The sequence below is a fragment of the Helianthus annuus genome, chromosome 12, assembly GCF_002127325.2.
Source record: "Helianthus annuus cultivar XRQ/B chromosome 12, HanXRQr2.0-SUNRISE, whole genome shotgun sequence".
Taxonomy (NCBI): domain Eukaryota; kingdom Viridiplantae; phylum Streptophyta; class Magnoliopsida; order Asterales; family Asteraceae; genus Helianthus; species Helianthus annuus.
The window spans coordinates 92,501,062-92,522,469 of NC_035444.2; the positions used below are offsets into that span (position 1 = coordinate 92,501,062).

Here is a 21,408-nt window from a genome sequence, read left to right on the forward strand (position 1 = left end):
TACCCACAAGTTGGGGATAACTCCTTTGTGGGTTCTATAAGTGGTGAGTCAGTTAATCATGTCTGGCTTACAAACCGGCCCCACATGTATGACAAGCATGTAAAACTGTATACAAGATTTTATTAAGATTGTCCCAAGTTATAAAGGATTTGTGCCTTGTGCATCTAAACCAATTTTCTTAAATGTTTTCAAAACGAGTCAGTTAAATTGTAGTTACCAGTGTATACTGACGTATTTTCCTAAAGGTTGATTTGACAGGTACTTATCGAAATAGGCTGGAGCTATAGGGTGTTGTAGAGGATATTGCAAATCCCATAGATACCCGGAGCCTGTAGTTTTTGTTTTCTTGTACTTTATGATCCGCCTGTGGATCTTATTACATTCCAGTCTGTATTATTCTTGTACTCGAACATCGACAGACAATATGGTTTGTAATAGTTTATTTACCCAGCCTTCCGCTGTGCTATATTATTGTGTGTGTTGACAATGATGATATCAACTACGTCACGATACTCCCCACCGGGCCCACCGGTAATATGTGGAATATTGGGGTGTGACAGGTTGGTATCAGAGCCAACATTGAGTGAATTAAAGACTAACACTTTTGTGTTTAATCTCAATGACACAATAAGCACATTCCTTAGACTCTCGAGTCTAGGAAAATGACCTAGGATGCATCTTTATCTTTCCTATGTTATTATTATGTTTTGTTTTACTTTTGTTCTCTTGTTTCAACAGGAAGTTAACCATCATACCTCCAAGACTACGAGGACAAGGCAAGGGTCCCATGCGTGGGGGACCTTCATCAGCTGGACCATCACACACACGCACTCCATCGGCGTCTCTATCTTCCTCCAACTCTCACGATATGTGGGGTCAACCGTATGAGCCGGCAAGACACTCAGTCTCGCTAAGCTCTTCGCCATCTTTTCATCCGTCTTTCGGACCATTTGCTCCAATCGAGCCCGAACACTCTCACCATTCTGATCAATCTCACCATTCACATGAATCTTATCATTCATACCACTCGTTGCAATCCCATTCATTTCACCACTCTGACTCCCCCTATTCTCCGGGACAGTTTAACCCAGCTGACTATGTTAATGACTTCCTTGGCTATAACCCATTGGGCCCTGAGGACCATTTCTCTCAGGAAATGGAGATGGATGATGACCCCGACCCGGAGATGCAAACAGGAACCCCGGGCCACCCTATCAGCATATCTAGTGGGTCTCCGTTTCAAGGATCCCCTTACCGTGGACCCGACTCCTTCCAAGAGAAGATGGCTACCTATGACTGGTTCTTTACTCCATCTTATCATAGCTCTCCGGCTCAACCACCTTTGGAAGATCCTCAACTTCAAGCTGTCTCACCACCACCACTCCCGGTAGAGGAGCCACCGCAGCAGCCACCGCAGCCACCTCCCGAGCCTCCGAGGCGAAGGAGGAACGCACGCATGTCCGTAAGAGGAGGACCCCGTTTCAGTTCTCCTCGAGGTTCGAGTTCCTATCCCCCTATTCCAGAGGACCCCCAGTTGGGTGGACCCTCAAACGCGGCACCGGAGGCTGATCCTCCGCAAGCTTCTTATGCACCACCTATGCCGCCTGTGGGATTTGATAACCCAATCCCGACGTACCCAGGTTCTTCCGGGTACAATCGTTATGGAGACCCGTCGGGATATCCATTGGGCTATGGAACTCATGACCCATATCTTACGGCTGCGCAGTATCACCACCTTTATCCTTCTACTTACCCTCCTATGCCTCCAACTGACTACCCAATTCAGGGTTATCAGTATCCTCCGTATCAGCCACCTCCTTCCCAGCAACTACAGCAGCAGCAACAAACTCAGGAAATCTTAGAGAGGTTGGATAAGGTTGAGCATAAGACCAAGAATAACAAGGAGAGGCATACTAGCTTCATGAAAGGCCTCGCCAACCTTATCAAAGGGAAGAAGAAATAGAGGGTTGTTTTGTTTCTTGTTTATTGTAATCATGTCCCTGCGTGGACATTTGTTTGATTTCTGTATCAAGTCCCTGCGTAGACTTATTTTCATTTCTGTATACCCCTGCACGGGTAGTTTGTCTTTTCTTAAGTCCCGTTTAGGGCGGTTGTATTCGTTTTCTTCGTAATAAAGTTTTAACTTTGGTTTTAATTGTGTATTTTATTACACCATGTTATCTCTTTTTCAATTTATAATTAATCTGCCAAAGAAACTCTTAGAGGTATAACCTAGCCAAAGTATTAATTGGCTATGATGGTACAACCTTTTTAAGATAGTACATCTCTGTTAACATCTAAATATATGTTAACATTCCTAGCGATGTGGTACGAGAAACCACACAAGCTTCCAAAAGGATACTTGGATCCTTTCAAATCACATAAAGCCAAAATGATCAATGCGAATCATGGCTAGTAAACATCAATATGATGTATACACCGAGACATCCATTTGAGATGCATGCTTTTAAGCAAAGGTGTAAAAATGACAATGAAAGTAATTTATAAACTTCTTGTCAAAAAGGCGATGAACTTTGTTCAACCCTTAAAAGATCACCGATCCTAGAGATCGTTAGATAGATCTTAACACGTCCTTATGACAAGCTTCCTAAGCTATTTAAATGTCCTTCGAGACGAGTTTCATGATAAATAAAATGTCTTTCACGACATTGGCAGTTGTGAAATTTCTATCTTTCCCCTGTCTAATAATGTGTAGAATAATGCATTATGTAAACTTTTAGTTATGGCTTGAATGGTCTAAATGGTTTAATAATACCATGACCATTGGATCATCAATGCGATGAATCTATATGTAATTTAAATATTATTATTGTTTATATTATCGCATTCAGAAATGGCTGGCTCAGACGAAGTAAACAGTCATCCAGCACAGGGCAACACCAGAATCAATATTACTGGTGCCGAATTGCAAGCTTTAATCACCGCTGCAGTCTCTCAAGCGGTAGATGCTAAGTTTAAGGAGCCGAGTATTGTTCGGTCTCAAACTCACTCAAAAACCCATTCTCAGTCACATACTCACAAGAAGAGTGAGTCAGTGCATTCATCTAACCAGGGTAGTATACCCAAGAGGCAGGTAGATCTTGAGCCGACCCCTAGGTACACCAAGGGTTGTACCTACAAGTATTTTGTTTCCTGTAAACCGATGGATTTTACAGGAGAAAAAGGGGCGATAGACTGTATGAAGTGGTTAGATGAGATGGAGACGGTGATAGACATTAGCGGTTGCGCAAAGGAAGATGTAGTTATGTTTGTCTCCCAATCTTTTAAGGGCGATGCCCTTACATGGTGGAAAGCACTTGTACAGTCCACCGGGAAGGTCCGTTTGTATAACCTTTCCTGGGAGAAGTTTGTCGATCTGGTTAAGGACACTTATTGTCCTCAGCACGAAGTAGAGCGCGTAGAGACTGATTTTGTCACCCTCGTGATGAACGATCTAGATTATAGATCCTATGTGACTAGTTTCAATTCCATGTCTAGACTGGTGCCGTATTTAGTCACACCTGAGCCTAAGCGCATTGCGCGTTTTATCGGTGGTTTAGCCCCTGAAGATAAGGGGAATGTTAAGGCTTCAAGCCTGCCACCTATAGATCCGCAGTGGATCTATCACTATCCCTCAGTTTGGATATTGTGAGGAGCAGGGCGAAAAAACACACTGAAGAGGGGAAGAGGAAAAGAGAGGATGATCAGTCCTCTCAGTCAAATAAGAAAGGAAAAGGGAACTCTGGTTCTAAGAAAGGGCAGACTGGTGACAAGCCCAGATGCAAGACTTGCCATAAGAGGCACTTTGGCAAGTGCAACGGGGACCCACAGGCCAAACCGTGTGGGATTTGCAAGAAGAAAGGGCACAAGTCTGTTGAGTGCCGAAACATCAAGGATGCAACCTGTTATGGTTGCAATGAAAAGGGGCATATCAAGACCAATTGCCCCAAGAATGCGAAGAAGCCTGAAGAGGCTAAGAAGAACAATGCCCGAGTGTTCCAGATGCAGGCACGGGAAGCGGTGACCGATGATAACGTCATAACAGGTACCTTCCTCATCAATAATATTTATGCTAGAGTCTTATTTGATTCCGGTGCTGATAAGTCCTTTGTAGATCATAAGTTCTGTAAGTTATTGAATTTGCCTATTAAGACTCTAGACATAAAATATGAGGTAGAACTCGCTGATGGTACCTTAGAATCCGCCTCAACTCTTCTTGATGGATGTTCAATATCCATTAAGAACCATTCTATCCCGCTGTCCCTCCTGCCAATGAAATTGGCTGGTTTTGATATAGTTTTAGGCATGGATTGGTTGTCGCATAACCAAGCCCAAATTGCCTGTGATAAAAAGCTTATCATTATCAAAACCCCCTCCGGTGAGTCAGTCACTATCCAAGGAGACACGCAATATGGGTTGCCAAGAAATGTGTCTATCCTTAAGGTATCCTAGTGTTTGAAGGGTGGATGTGTCATTCACATGGCACAAGTGACGGTGAATGATCCAAAGCCAAAGATTGAGGATATTCCAATTATTTCAGAATATCCAGATGTCTTTCCTGACGAGTTACCTGGATTACCTCCTGAGAGGCAAGTGGAATTCAGGATAGATATCCTTCCAGGATCTGCGCCTATTGCACGAGCTCCATATCGCCTAGCGCCTACCGAAATGAAAGAGCTCAGAACTCAACTGGATGAGTTATTGGAAAAAGGTTTCATTCAACCCAGCTCTTCGCCTTGGGGAGCTCCAATTCTGTCTGTGAAGAAGAAGGACGGATCAATGCGTTTATGCATTGATTACCGGGAACTGAATAAGGTAACGATCAAGAATCGTTATCCTTTACCCAGGATCGATGACTTGTTCGATCAACTCCAAGGAGCGAGTTACTTCTCAAAGATAGATTTGAGATCTGGGTATCATCAACTTAAAGTTCGAACCGAAGATGTTTCGAAGACGGCATTCAGAACAAGATATGGACACTTTGAGTTCTTAGTGATGCCTTTTGGGCTCACTAATGCGCCTGCAGCATTCATGGACCTCATGAATAGAGTCTGCAAACCCTATTTAGATAAGTTTGTCATTGTTTTTATAGACGACATACTTATCTACTCGCGTAGCCAAGTGGAGCATGAAAAGCACCTACGATGTATTTTAGAACTGCTTCGACAGGAGAAGTTATATGCCAAATTCTCTAAGTGTGAATTTTGGCTTCGCAAAGTCCAGTTCCTTGGACATGTGGTCAGTGAACACGGTATTCAAGTAGATCCTGCCAAAGTAGAGGCTGTAATGAATTGGGAAGCGCCTAAGACACCTACAGAAATTCGCAGCTTTCTGGGTTTAGCAGGATATTATAGGAGATTCATTGAGAACTTCTCAAGAATAGCTGCACCATTGACTTCCTTAACCCGTAAGAATGTGAAACTTGTCTGGGGTCCCAAGCAGCAGGAATCCTTCGAGACTTTAAAGCAAAGATTGAGCAACGCTCCGGTTTTGTCACTACCAGAAGGAGTTGAAGACTTTGTTGTTTACTGCGATGCTTCACACACTAGCATAGGGTGTGTACTTATGCAGCGAGGCAATGTAATTGCTTACGCATCGCGACAGCTAAAGGTGCACGAAAAGAATTACACCACCCATGATTTGGAATTGGGTGCCGTTGTATTCGCACTAAAGTTGTGGAGACACTATTTGTATGGAACAAAACGTGTAATCTACTCGGATCACAAAAGTCTCCAACATTTGTTCAATAAAAGAACTCAATATGAGACAACGTCGTTGGATGGAAACGTTAAATGATTATGATTGCAAAATTCGCTACCATCCCGGTAAGGCGAATGTGGTCGCAGATGCTCTAAGCCGGAAGGAAAGAGTTAAGCCGATTAGGATCAATGCAAAGAGCATTGAGTTGAAGAATAATTTGAATGAAAGACTGTTGGCTGCACAAAAAGATGCCATATTGGAAGATAATCTTCCAAATGAAAAGTTAGGTGTATCTGCTGAACAGTTAACACCTGGAAGAGATGGAATTCTTAGAATGAACGGCAGAATTTGGGTTCCTATTCAAGGAGGACTTCGGGATGTGATCCTTCAGGAAGCCCATAATTCCACGTATTCAGTTCACCCGGGAGGTGACAAGATGTATCAAGACCTAAAGGCAAATTATTGGTGGATAGGTTTAAAGAAATCTATTGCCACCCATGTAGCTAAGTGCCTAACATGCGCTCAGATTAAAGCTGAACATCAAAAGCCATCAGGTGTTCTACAACAGCCGGAACTTCCCACTTGGAAATGGGAAATGGTAACCATGGATTTCATCACCAAGTTACCTAAAACAAGACACGGAAATGACACTATATGGGTTATAGTTGATAGACTGACGAAGTCAGCACATTTCTTACCCATCAAGGAGACTCATAGCTCCGATAAGTTAGCCCAGTTATATGTCGATAAGATTGTAGCTCTTCATGGAGTATCGGTGGCTATTATCTCTGATAGAGATACTAGATACACCTCTCACTTTTGGAAAAGTTTCCAACAATCTTTGGGCTCTCGTTTGAATTTTAGTACTGCTTACCATCCCCAGACTGATGGCCAGAGTGAGCGTACTATTCAAACCTTGGAAGACATGCTTCGTGCGTGTGTTATTGATTTGGGTGGTAGTTGGGATGACCACCTGCCATTGATTGAGTTCTCCTATAACAATAGTTATCATACCAGTATTCAGGCTGCGCCTTTTGAGGCACTATATGGTAGGAAATGCAGAACGCCTGTCTGTTGGGCAGAAGTAGGAGAAGCTCAGATATCAGGACCAGATATAGCCCTTGAAACGACGGATAAAATTTTCCAAATTCGAGATCGCCTAAAAGCTGCCAGGGATAAGCAGAAAAGCTATGCTGACATGAGGCGAAAACCTCTAAAGTTTGAAGTAGGCGATAAAGTGTTATTAAAAGTATCACCCTGGAAAGGTGTGATGTGTTTTAGTAAAAAGGGCAAGTTAAGCCCTAGATATATCGGACCATTCGAGATCCTCGAATGTGTTGGCAGTGTAGCATATAGGCTAAGATTGCCAGAGGAGCTGAGTGGAATTCATGATGTGTTCCACGTTTGTAATCTCAAGAAATGTTTAGCTGATGAATATCTAGCAATGTCTCATAAAGACGTGCAAGTTGATAAAAGATTGAGATTCATTGAGAAGCCTACAACAATTGAGGATCGGCAAGTCAAGAAGCTCCGAAGAAAGTATGTACCGATAGTAAAGGTTAAATGGGATGCTCGTAGAGGTCCCGAATATACGTGGGAAGTTAAGTCCACTATGAAACAGAAGTACCCTCACTTGTTCCAGTAAATCTCGGGGTCGAGATTTCTTTTAAGGGGGTGAGGATGTAACACCACGTAAAAACGTGTCCAATTATACATAGACACGTGTCCTAAACTTCGGTGATGTGAAAGATTGAGTTTAAGGAACTAAAGTTGACAACTAGTGAAAATATGCAAACGAAAGGACTAAAAGTGTCAATATGCCAAACTTGAGCCTCTGAATGACCACACGTGAAGAAAATATTCTTAATTGAGTGATTGATTGGATATGCGAAGCCGTTTGTGAAAATAATCGGAAGATTATAAATTACAAGGGTTAGAAGTGTCAATATGTCAATTCTGACCTCTGAGTGGCCTTTTAACGAAACCGAGGCTTCGTAATATAAAACTATACTCCCGAGAATGTGTGATAAAAATTTCACGTGATTCCGAGATCGTTAAGCATGTTTTCTAAACTTTGGACTAAAAGCGTCAACTTGATGAAACTTGCATTTTCAAAGGAATTTAACGAACCTGGGCCTAACGAAGTTTGTTTGTACCTCCTTGGGCTCCAAGAAATCAACTACAAGGGCTTTGATTGCCAAAAATAAAGTTAAAAAGGATTTAAAACGTTCAGGGACTGAAACTGCCAAGCTTCAAAATTGTTTTACCAGTTTACCCGGTCCACGCGGCCAGCGTAAGACCCCCTTAAGTCTTACGCGGCCCGCCTCAGCATGCCAGATGCAGAAAATAACCTGCAGGTGCGGGTTTGGTCAGTTCCACCGCCTTAGCCTAGTTTTTAACGACCTAGGGGCTGTAAGTCGGTTCAAATTAATAGGTAGGACACCTGGGGTGATCCCATGGCCCTCAATAACACCTGGAAGCAATCAAGATCCATGGAAATCCCTATATAAGTGCACCTCCTCTAAGTGTTCTTGACTCACAACTACAACAATTCAAGTGTGGGACTTGCTCTGGAGCTCTCATCAGTAATAAGTGGAGTACAAGTGTAGAAAAGATTGCTAGGACCATTAGTAAGCTTCTAATTACTTCTTTAAGTTGTTTAATTTAGCTTAATTACTTAAAAGTCAAACTTAGTGCTTAATTAGTTTGACTTTCATTTTAAATACACGTGGCTTAACCACTGATCAAATTGAAAGTGGTTATGAAACCACATTAGCATAGGTGATTAACCCCTGAAAGGGTGTCTCCTAATTATCTCGTTTGACTGATTAAATGTCGGGTCAAAGTAGTTTGACAAAAAGTCAAACTGGACAGAAATGACAAAAATGATTCTAATTAATAAACCAGAGGTTCTAAATTATATTATAACATTCTAATGACTCGGTAATGACTATGTAAACATGTTTTATCAGTCCTAATCCGACAATTAATCGTCTAAGGGCAGATTATAACCGAAAGTCGCAAAAGCCTGACTTTTGCTATGACTTTCAATTCTGACCCATTCAAGCTTATTTCTTCCATGTTTTAAGCTTCCATTAGGACCATAATACATTGTATTATAACTCTCTGAAGTTATATTGCATGGTGCCTAATCGTTTAAAATTTATGCTCTTGATTGTAATTATGCTCATTAATGCCTAAAACGCCCTTTTTGCATATAACCAAGATTTTTAGCAATATGAATGGACTAAAACCTTTGCTACTGATATTTAGACATGTCCCGAAAGTTTGACATCAGTTTGAGGTCTAGGATGGGAGTTATGCTTAATAGCGTAATTAAGGGACTTCTTAGTAATTAAAAAGCGTAATTAGCATAAGGCCCATCTAAGCCCGATTTTCGACACCAATTTTTTTACCTACTGATGTTAAATAATATTTTAGGATTTTTGAAGATTTTTATTTATTTTTAGGCTGGGCTTAACATAAGATTATAGCCTAATTTCGGTAATTACCGGTTTTACCCTTTTAATACATAAATTGAGTTTTACATAATATTTTGAAGCCAAACTTTTTGCTACTGATCCTAAATGATAAATGTATTATTTTGAACCTTATAAACTGACCAAAATATCAGATTTCCTATTTTTACCATATTAGCCCTTTAAATCGCATATTAGGAGTTTTTAGCACCTAGTATGGGTCAAAACTATGTTTATCATTTAAAACCCATAACCTGCTGATGTTTTAAGTTAATTTACATAATATTACAGTAAGTTAAAGTTTTAAACTCAGAAACCTATTTTTAGCTTTTAAAGGTCTATGTAAAATTACCGAAATGCCCTTACGGAGCATAGTTGGTCATAAAAGGTGTATTTTTCATATATTAAGTATCTTACTGAAATAACTTAATAAAATGCATGTTTTTACTAATCTAATCATACCTGGAACTCAGTTTTATAAATAAGCTCTTTTATAAGCATCAAAATTACCAACATGCCCTTATGGGACTTATTTTGGTTTAAATTGCTTTTGGGCATAAATGTTGATATGCTACTGTTATATTAACATATTTTGAGCATAATAATAATTAAGACCTATTTATAACTTGTCCGATTACCCGTTACGCATTTATGCATTGGAAACGGCTTCCGTGACTAGTTTACGTAAAATAGCCGAAACGGGCTTAACTTTGTCATTAAAACCTCATTTTCCAGAACGTGTTTAGTTTACCCATATTATGCAAGTATCCAAGCTTGTCGGGTCTAAATCACATTCTATCCCGGTCTCCGTTTAATCTACCGGTTAGGTCCGTAAGGTTTCTTTCTAGCTAGTCGGTCTAAGTCTTTGACTTAAGTAAAGACCCGTTAGCATCCTAATAGATAATTAAACCTTCTATATAGATTTATAGCTTCCTGTAAAAAGTGCCTTTCAAGAACTTTAGGGATTTATTGCTACATCAGGTAAATACTTTTAACTTATTTTCCCTATACGGGCTTGGGATACGGTATATTAATACCGCTTGGTCGGGTATGGGATTATTATGTCGGATTGTGATTTAATAAATCCGCATAACCCGTTTTAATCTGTGTTGTTTGATAACATAAACATTTGGGGGGTTAACGACCGTGTCCTGGATATCCTTGGCTCATTTAAGTTATTAATGGCCACGACCTATGCACGGGGTGCAGGCATGCACCCGACAGATGCAAATGCTAAATATTAATTTACCCACAAGTTGGGGATAACTCCTTTGTGGGTTCTATAAGTGGTGAGTCAGTTAATCATGTCCGGCTTACAAACCGGCCCCACATGTATGACAAGCATGTAAAACTGTATACAAGATTTTATTAAGATTGTCCCAAGTTATAAAGGATTTGTGCCTTGTGCATCTAAACCAATTTTCTTAAATGTTTTCAAAACGAGTCAGTTAAATTGTATTTACCAGTGTATACTGACGTATTTTCCTAAAGATTGATTTGACAGGTACTTATCGAAATAGGCTGGAGCTATAGGGTGTTGTAGAGGATATTGCAAATCCCATAGATACCCGGAGCCTGTAGTTTTTGTTTTCTTGTACTTTATGATCCGCCTGTGGATCTTATTACATTCCAGTCTATATTATTCTTGTACTCGAACATCGACAGACAGTATGGTTTGTAATAGTTTATTTACCCAGCCTTCCGCTGTGCTATATTATTGTGTGTGTTGACAATGATAATATCAACTACGTCACGATACTCCCCACCGGGCCCACCGGTAATATGTGGAATATTGGGGTGTGACACGATATTACCTCTAACTCTAGCGAAGACTTGGGCGATAGTTGTCCCTGTGTCGATTGTGCCGTGAAGGACTCTCCGTCGACTTCGTTCGGTGCATACATAGACCTGAGCGATTCGGCATACACCTTCTTTAACGAGAGCCCGGGAAAGGGTTGGACTTGTCCACCTACATTTAGCATAGGAATCACCCTCACCGAAAACCTCTTGCGTTCTCGTCTTAATCTAGAGCAATTAAGGTATCTCAGGAACTTTGGGGTTGTTCCATCCAGTAAGGAACCGCCCGATCCCGATAAGTTCCTTAGAAATGGACGAAACTTCATAAACAGCCTCTAGACACGGGGCCGTGTCCAGGTCAACACGCCCCCATGTCCACCAAAAGATTCCTTTCTGACTTTTTGTCAGAATACAGACAAAATGTGTCAGGGTCTTGTCTGCACACGGGGCCGTGTCCAGCCGACACGGGGCCACGTGCAGCGTATAGTCGTTTTCTATAAAGGCAGCAAGATTCCTGCTCATTTAGACCACTCCAAAGACAAAGATTTGCTGGGATCTTCACACAAACCATCCTAGGTATCTTCTAAAGAAGGTTCTCAACAACCATCTTGTCTTTTCCACTTTTATCCATTACCTTCTCCTACAATTTTTTCCTTAATACCCCCATTAAAGCTTGAAGTCACCATGATTCCAAGCTTTAAGGTAATGCTTGATAGATTTTTATTCAAGGAATCTTGTTGAAAATAAGTTCTACAACAATGTTTTAAGTTATGTCTGCTTAAAAATGTTTTTAAAACCTTAAAAATAATTTAAAACTCCAAGATTCCTTGTCCCGAAAATCTGCAGACATCTGAACACGGGGCCGTGCTCATTGAGCACGGGGCCGTGTCCGAGGTACTATTCCGTAAAAATTGAACTCTTTTCGGTCTTTTTTCTCAGAATGGTGAGCAGAACTAGCAGAACATCTTCGTCGCACTCCAGGAACAACCGACAATGGAGGAGGTCATCAACGGTTGAAGATTCTCTTGTGAACTACGTTTACGCCTTAAGAGAGGCCATTGATGAGATGACGGGGGTGGAAGAAGCATTGGTCGACCGTATTAATCATTTGACGGTGGGACTAGAAGGATGTCTTCGAGAGGTCAACCTTTTGCACCAAAGGTTGAACATTCTCGCCTCTCCTCCTTTGGTACCAATTATCACCCAAAGGGCATGGAATGTGGTACCGGAAGTCATCATACCGGCCGAATGGTATGCCATACACCCGGAACCCCCTCGAGACATACTACAAGGGGTTCTGGTTGGTGTCACAACCCCTCCACAAGATGTTGAGGAAAATGAAGCCGCCTTCTTCCTCCCGAGAGAGATAGAAGAATGGCTTTAACAACATCTAGGGAACACCCCTCGGCTCGGAGTTCTACGAAGCTTTTAGATACCGGAAAACTATTTCCGGAATTTTGGTTCCAATTGTAAAAGTAGAGCTCCTTAGGATGATTTTATGTATCACTTGACCTATCTAATTTAGGATCTTTAACTTTTATTTTTCTTCTTTGTTTTCAATTTTCTAGGAATATTATGTAATTTTCTCTATTAAATGGAATGATGGTTTTAGTTAAATTGGTGATTGGATGATGTTGTAATGGACAAAACACACTCGGGATGGTGAAGGATACCAAGGGAAACTTGAAACCAGCACGCCATGCACAAAAACAGGGCCACCCGACAAGTTTTCTTCATTACAGCAAGTTCAGCACGGGGCCGTGCTCAGCCAACACGCCCCGTGCCCAACTCTCTGCAGAAAATGCCCAGTTCAGGTAACTGGACATGGGGCGTGCTCGCTGAACACGCCCCCGTGCCCAGGCTTCTGTTTCTTTTTACTAATTTCTGTTACTGGCGATCTGAACACGGGGCCGTGCCCGGACACCACGGGGCCGTGTCCAGACGCCCAGTAACATAAATTTTTGCTTTTTCACAACTTTTTACACATTGAATCAACCTAAAAGCTTATTTTTGAGACACATTGAGGACAATGTGTAATTTAAGTGTGTGGGGGATGCTAAAACCTTGAATCTTGCAAGTCCTAATTACAAGCCTTACACAAAACTCTATTGGAACCGCTAATCATTCATTTTTTTTCTTTTACTTGTCTAGGTTTAATTTGCGAATTTCAAGTTCTAAAAAGGTTATATTTTTACAAATTTACAACCGATAGCGTCGTGATAAAAAGAACCAACATAAGAAAATTATGAAACGGCATGACAATTCTAGTTAAAATTTTATTATATATACTTGATCACATAAAAACTCATTCCCACAAAAAGTGAGTTTTGAGCCTTTATTGAGCATACAAATATACATCTTTAAAATAAACGCTCATTTTTCGTTTCTTGTGTGAATAGCCACTTGGTTCTTACGACTCTAGAACTTGCCATGACGATAAATTCTCGGTCCTTAACAACTTAAACCTGAGTAAGTAAATGATGGAGGCATTATGACTAACCCTTTTTATTTCTACACCATTATTTTCCTTTTTTTTACCACCTACCCAAAATCCCCCTAGTTAACCCCTTTGAGAATGGCTTCATCAAAATAAAAAGTTACAAAAAAGTAAAAAGTCTTCCGAAAACCGACGCTTTTTACACCTTTCGCCCTTTTACTAACCTCTAACCCAACCACCTACCTTAAACCCAAGCCTAACCCTTCACCCCAAAATTCCTCTTGATATTTACAAAGGTGTATAGTTAAAAAGGAGGATGATTGATTGCTTGGCAAGCCTATGGTTGGAGTAAGTTCCATGCCGCTCTCGAGTGATTCACTAAAATACATCTTCGGCTGAGTGTTGAGTGATCCCCCGTGAGGTATGTGAACTTGTATATAAATGGAATTTTAAAAAGGCATGTTATGCCCTAATAAGTAATTTATCTTATGTAATGTTTTAAATAAATCATGACGAATATGATTGTAAATAAATAAAAATAAACCTTAATAAAGAATCTTGGAAATCCCGACAGTCTATGACAAGCCCAAAAACCTTCTCTTCTACCCGTTCCATTTTGGAGTGTAAAGCCACATTATAAAGAGTTTTGTTGAGGACAAGCAAAGATTCAAGTATGGGGGTATTTGATGTGTGTAAAATGCAACATATAAATTACATCAAATGTGGCATAAAACTAACCCTTTTTTAGTACTAATGTTAGAAAAAGTGTGTTTTTGTCTTCCTTTTGTATTTTCAGGATTAAATGAGCTCAAATGAACAAAAGAATAAAAAAGGAAGCTAAATCCAACATAAATACAAGAAAAGGAATAAACGTGGCATGCCCGACCCCCCGCCAGCATCTTCCCAAGCAAAAACAAGAGAATAGAATGCTGAACACGCCCCGTGATCAGTGAGCACGGGGGCGTGCCCAAGTGTCTGCAGAAATGTTGAACCACACACGCACGTTGCGTAATATTAACTTGCAAAATTTAGAATGAAGCGTAAAACAAAACGTAAAAATGTTGAAGCACACACAAACGTTGCGCCGTGTTAACTTGGAAAATTTTGAACAAAACGTAAAACAAACATTTTGCGAATTATGAAATGTGTAGGGTACTGATGTGTGCAAAATGCAACATATAAATTACATCAAATGTGGCATAAAACTAACTTTTTTTAGTACTAATGTCGAAAAAAGTGTGTTTTTGTCTTCCTTTTGTATTTTCAGTATTAAATGAGCTCAAATGAACAAAAGAAGCAAAAAGTTAGCTAAATCCAACATAAATACAAGAAAAGGAATAAACGTGGCATTCCCGACCCCCCGACAGCATCTTCCCAAGCAAAAACAAGAGAACTGTTGGGATTGAACCCTACCAAAGGAACAGATAATAAAAGCCAAAACTGGATCACAGCAGTAGATTCAGAATAAGCAGATATTTGGTTGCAAGTCTCCCCCTTGAAAGTGGTTTCAACATCTGCTGACCTCCTATCTGCTGATCATGCAATCTGCTGACCTACAACTGCTGACCAAGACAAAGTCTGATAGAAGAACTAAAGCTCTGCTGCTCGATCTACTGCCTTGGTTCAAGCACTGCTGATCATGACAAGTACTGCTGGGTTCACAACAATGGAAGGATGCAACAGCAGTTTATGTTTAGTTTATGCATTGAAATGTAATATCAGTAGTTAGCATAGCATTGTTTGTATAGATCAGAGGTTAGAGTTTGTTAGGAGGTTAGATGTCACTTTCATGGTGACGTCAGCTTTGATGCTCAGTGGTTTGCAAATGCCTATAAATAGAACAGTACTCTGTACTGTTCTGTTTAGCTCATTCACCATCTTCTTTCTGCACGAACAAATACTGAGCTCAGGCTGAGGGGGAGTTCGCATATCATACACACATTGTAATCAGAGTTTAAAAATAAATTTAATCATTTGATTCAGTGTTATAAAATGTATGATTAATAGCATTTCTTCTGTTTGATTGTGAAAAGTTTGGTTCCATTAAATTCCGCTGCACTACTCTTTCATTTGTTCATCTAAATTCAAACACAAATCACAATCAATCCAAACTCAGGTCCTAACAAGAACAGAAGGCTGAACACGCCCCGTGCTCAGTGAGCACGGGGGCGTGCCCAAGTGTCTGCAGAAAAGACAAAGTTGTAGAAGCTTCTATCACCCACCACGGGGGCGTGCCTAGCGGACACGGGGCCGTGGTCAACTCTAAGATTCGCAGAATCTGAGGAAATCTTGATAGTACAGATACGTTTCTGCACACGGGGTCGTGCCCAGCGGACACGGGGGCGTGGTCAACTAATGCAGACAAACTGCAATTAATGAAGAAAGAGAAGATGGGTGGACACGGGGCCGTGCCCAATGGACACGAGGCCGTGTCCGTGCTTCTGTGCAAGCTATAAATAGGGGTGCTTGGCTCATTTGCAAACCATCCCTTGGCACACCACCTCTCTCACACTTCACCCACCCACCACCATCACAACACCATCATCCATCTTCCATCATAGAGTGTGTGAGTAGTCTCGGGATCCAAGATTGATCGTAAGAGTTCTTGACAATCAAAGGCCATGTTTGCCTAAGTCTCTTACATCACTTGGTGAAAACAAGTGTCTAGTGTAATACTTTTTATTTTTAATCTTTTCGCACTTTTTATTTGGTTATGTATTAATGACTTTAATAACTAGTTTCTTATGTTGAAGGTGAATCTTCCTTATCATTTGTCCGTGGTGTCTTGGCATTATTTTACTGTCTATATAAAATAAAAGATTTTCACCATTCATATCTCCACGGTCTATATGGAGATATGTTGGCTACCTGGTCAGGGTTAAGGGAATGGTTTGGTAAGAGTCTTGCCTTGTTCAGTGTATAGATCCTGCAAGGACCTGAGTCAAATTTAGTAGGACCTCCTTCAATACCCACCGGTATTGGATGGCGGGGGTCCAAACTCTTTGATCCCCTCAAATGTAAGCTACTATTAAAACTTTAACCCAACTACTTAGGACTGTATCCCTGCTGACTCAGACTACTTAGCCGATGGTAACGTCAACTTCAAAAGAGGGGCCTACCACATTATGCATTAATAACTTAATTTATTATCTTTCAATAATCCAACGCTTTAGGATTGTATCCTTGCTGACTCAAACTACTGGGTTGAGGGTAACGTCACCTTCAAAAGAGGGGCCTACTACAATAACTAAGATAATCTCTTAAAAAGTGCAAAAGTGCGGAAATAATCAAAGGTTACACTAAACACGAGTCGGATCCAAGTGATTCATCTTGTCTATCTGTTTTTATTTTATTTTATTTTTCAGCATTTTAGTTAGTTTATTTTTTTAGTTTAAAAACCTTTTTCTAAACTTTTGATTTTATTAGACGTTGAGGATAAACCGGTATTAAAAGCTCTTGTGTCCTTGGACGACCTCGGTATCTTACCAACACTATACTACGCTCACGATGGGTGCACTTGCCCATATGTGTGTTTAGTGTTTGTAAATATCGTGTTTTATAAATTTAAAACTTGGCTAAAAAGTGTTAAAAGGCTTAAAATATACATTAAAAACTATACGACACTTCACACGCATCAGTACCAAAGTTGAAAGTAAAAAGTGATGAGGTTAAATTGGCAAAGATAGAAAGCTTTTAGGCTAAAAGTAAAAAAATCAAAGTAGCTTTAGGTTAAAAGTGTAATTATATAATTTTTCTTTTTGAAAAACTCCCTAAACATAGAATACAACTTAACTATGCCCCACAATATTATTAATTTGTAATGGGTTAATACTTCTAAAAAAATTATTTATGACCATTCACTAATAATAATAATAATAATAATAATAATAATAATAATAATAATAATAATAATAATAATAATAATAATAATAAAAATAACAATTAACAATAATAATAATAATAATCTTACTTTTACCCATTGAGATATAAACATGTAAGTTAGTGCTAAGCTTTTTAAACTAATATCATAATGGTATGATCTTAGTCAGGACTATTTGTACAATTACCTCTTTTTTTTATTTCTTCATGTTTATGATGGTAACCGTCTTGTATACATTTATATATAATGTGAACTAGTTGAAGTTATACAACACATTTGTTTAGTGATAACAGCGTATATAGAAGGGGACCTGATGATGAGGAAATCCACATCTATTATTCAATTTGATACTTTTCTCCCAAACTGATCGGTTGTCTTAATAGGCTATTGGCCATACCATTTCACTGAAACATATAACCCATCGAGATATTGTGGTCATCATACATTGAACTTTGGTATCAAAATTTAGAAAACAATGCCGATACACTGTATATGTCAAGTTTCCACAATCACTTTTCATGAGATCATACACTTCTTATTCGGCCTTTGTTGTTCTACATGGTGATACTACTTTGTTTTTCTTTGATTCTTACCCTTTTTACGAGATGAAACAAATGGTTGGACCTCACCGCATCCTATATATGTTTTTGTAGTTGAAAACAATTATTTGTATTGTGACCTTAAAATGATTATGCAACACACCTATGCGTTAGCCTTGTCACAATTGTTTATCATGTGACCCAATTCCAACGTAAGGGTAATTATCTCATAGATATGAGAGAAAATGTAATATACTGAAACAAATCTAGAGGCTGGATTAAACTGAATAATGACCAATCTTGTGCAATGCAAGCCTCTTGTATCCGTGGCGTCGAGTTGGGCAATTAATGACCAATATTGTACCAAGTATTGGTGTTTCAGATATGTTTATGTGGTCATTAAGAAATGCATTGTAGCACATACAAATTCAGAGTGTTAATTTTATCCTTTAGTAGAATGTGGATGTGTCGGCTTATATTTAATACAAAGCGTGACATCTTCCGTCTTTGATCAAACTCAACCCTTGTTTTGGCTAGCAATGATCTGGATACTTGACCGCATATCTTTAGTCCATTAATGGCAAGGACATCAGGCAGCGGCGGATCTAGAAAATCCGCCAAGCCGTAACGTTTTATAAATAAGCCGTAACGAAATCGAAAAAACCTCAAATTTTTCCAAAATTTACACTAATTTTTCCAAAATTTTCCGCGCCAAGCCGTAGCGGGCGTTGCCCCCCGGCCTAAGGTATATCCGCCACTGACATCAGGGTATTTATCTCCAGACCAATGTTGGTCCCGTTATAGGAGGCTAAGTTTATCCGTACTATTGTTAGTCCGAACGCATAATATTGGTTTTTCTATTCTTGGATACTACTTATCTAGATTATACGTCACCCTCAAACAATTTTTTATTATATATATGGTAGGATTCATTTGAGAACCACTCTTATTGCGAGAAACATGAGAAACAATGTGAACACAACAAAATAAACCCACTCCACCACCACCCAAAATCTAAACACCCACCCCACCCCCCAAAAACCTAAACTCTCCCTCCACCCCACCCAATCTAAATGCTAAAAACTAAACCCTAAAGCTAAACCACACAACTAAATGCTAATTTTTTTTTTTTTTTTTTTTTTTTGGGGGGGGGGGAGGGGACAAAAGTAGCGATTTAAATTTTTTTTTTTAGTTAAATGCCATTTTAGTCCCCATAGTTTGGGTCATTTTGCCAGTTTAGTCCAAAGGTTTCATTTTTAACCTGTGGGTCCAAAAAGGTTTCACAGTTGCCATTTTAGTCCACTTGGTTAACTTCATCCATTTTTTCTATTAACGAGAAAGCCAATTCGGTCATTTTGTTGTATGTAATTCTGTTAACTAAAAGGGCAATCCAGCCATATAAAACGACCGAATTGGCCTTCTCGTTAACAGAAAAAATGGATGAAGTTAACCCAGTGGACTAAAATGGCAATTGTGAAACCTTTTTGGACCCACAGGTTAAAAATGAAACCTTTGAACTAAACTTGCAAAACGGCCCAAACCACAGGGACTAAAATGGCATTTAACTCTTTTTTTTTGTGTGTTTTTAATTTTTTAGGTATTTTTGGTTGTGTTCACATTGGTTCTCGTGTTTCTCGCAATAAGGGTGGTTCTCAAATGAATCCTACCATATATATAATAAAAAATTGTTTGAGGGTGACGTATAATCTAGATAAGTAGTATCAAAAACCTGAAAATCTTCTTACCAACCTCCCTTCGTTCCTTTTAGTGCGATATCGATAATAAGAACTACTAATTTGGGAGTTGTAAGGGTCAAACGGAAGAAGACTGACAATGATCGACCAACAATCGAAGAAGATGAACAGTAACACACACACAGATTTTTCGCATGCGATATTCAATTTTCCACATGCGATTCTACACACCCCATGCCATTTTTCACATTACCCCATGCTAGCCATTTTTTCACATGCGATATTCAATTTTTCACATGCGATTCTACACACCCCATGCCATTTTTCACATTACCCCATGCCATTTTTTCACATGCGATATTCAATTTTCCACATGCGATTCTACACACCCCATGCCATTTTTCACATTATCCCATGCCATTTTTTCACATGCGATATTCAATTTTCCACATGCAATTCTACACACCCCATGCTATTTTTCACATTACCCCATGCTAGCCATTTTTTCACATGCGATATTCAATCTTCCACATGCGATTCTACACACCCCATGCCATTTTTCACATTACGCCATGCCATTTTTTCACATGCGACATTCAAATCTTCCACATGCGATTTTGTCCATCTACACACCCCATGTCATTTTTCACACTACCCCATGCTAACCAATTTTTCACATGCGATATGTATTGCATTCGCACCAGATCTGCACCTGATCGAACGACTGGGATGATCGCGTACGTATCGTACGATAAGCGCATTTGTATTTTACTCTTTACCTATACATATATATATATACATATATATATATATATATATATATATATATATATATATATATATATATATATATATATATAGGGGAAGGTTATCTTGAGAACGCTAAATATTGCAAGAACCGTGAGAACGAATCAGAAAAAGCAATCAAAACCACATTTTTTTAATACAAACCTTATTCTAATTAAAATGCAACATCAAAAAAGAATTCACAACATCAAATAATTCATTTCTCTTCTCAAAATCACTCTTACTAGATTTTTTACACATGCATAAATATAACAAATTTACACATGTGTAAATGACAAACTTACACATGTGTAAATTTTCATTATTTACGAATTCACGTAAATTTAAACGTGTAAATTTAATTTCTAACATTGTATTCGAATAATAATGATAAGTGTAAAAAATTTTTTTGAATTTGAATTGTTTTTGACCAAGTTCTCGTGGTTTTTTTCATTTGTTATCACGGTTCTTGCGATATTTAGCGTTCTTATTTAAAGTGAACACTAGTATATTTGCGAACTGAGTGAACAAATCCTGGCAATTGATTTACATCATCAAATCGTAAAATACACGAGTGTATTTTTATCATCAAATCCTTGACATTGATTTACACTTGTGTATTGATAATCAAGGGCTAGGATTAGTTCATTAGTGTTCACAATCAAAGAGGTTGTTCATAAATGAACCTAACCCCATACACACACACACACACACACACACACACACACATATATATATATATATATATATATATATATATATATATATATAGGGGAGAGTTTAATTAAAAACCACTAGTTAAAGAGAAAACTTGAAAACTAACTAAAAAAGACTAAAAAACATGTCAATTTTTTTACAAATTTTCGCTACTTTTTATATATATATAAAAAAACTTTTAAGAAAAAACTTGTACTGTACATGTGCATTATATGTGTATTGCACATGTGCACTACAATTTTTTTTAAATTTTTTATATATAAAAAGTAGCGAAAATTTATAAAAAAATTGTAAAAAAAATTGGTATGTTCTTTAGGCTTTTTAGCTAGTTTTTAAGTTTTCACAATGAAAGAAGTTTTCGCTTGAACTCCCCCCATAT

General features: G+C 38.9%; 1 protein-coding gene across 1 annotated transcript; it reads left to right on the forward strand.

The window, feature by feature from the left end:
* Nucleotides 1–787: 787 nt before the first annotated feature.
* LOC110893166 (leucine-rich repeat extensin-like protein 5) lies at nt 788–1,963 on the forward strand. The gene has a single exon (XM_022140285.1). The coding sequence runs from the start codon at nt 788–790 to the stop codon at nt 1,961–1,963; it is 1,176 nt and encodes a 391-aa protein (XP_021995977.1).
* Nucleotides 1,964–21,408: the final 19,445 nt, after the last annotated feature.

Excerpts from the sequence above, each read along its gene's own strand:
- LOC110893166 (XM_022140285.1), top strand. The coding sequence starts at position 788 with ATGCGTGGGGGACCTTCATCAGCTGGACCATCACACACACGCACTCCA.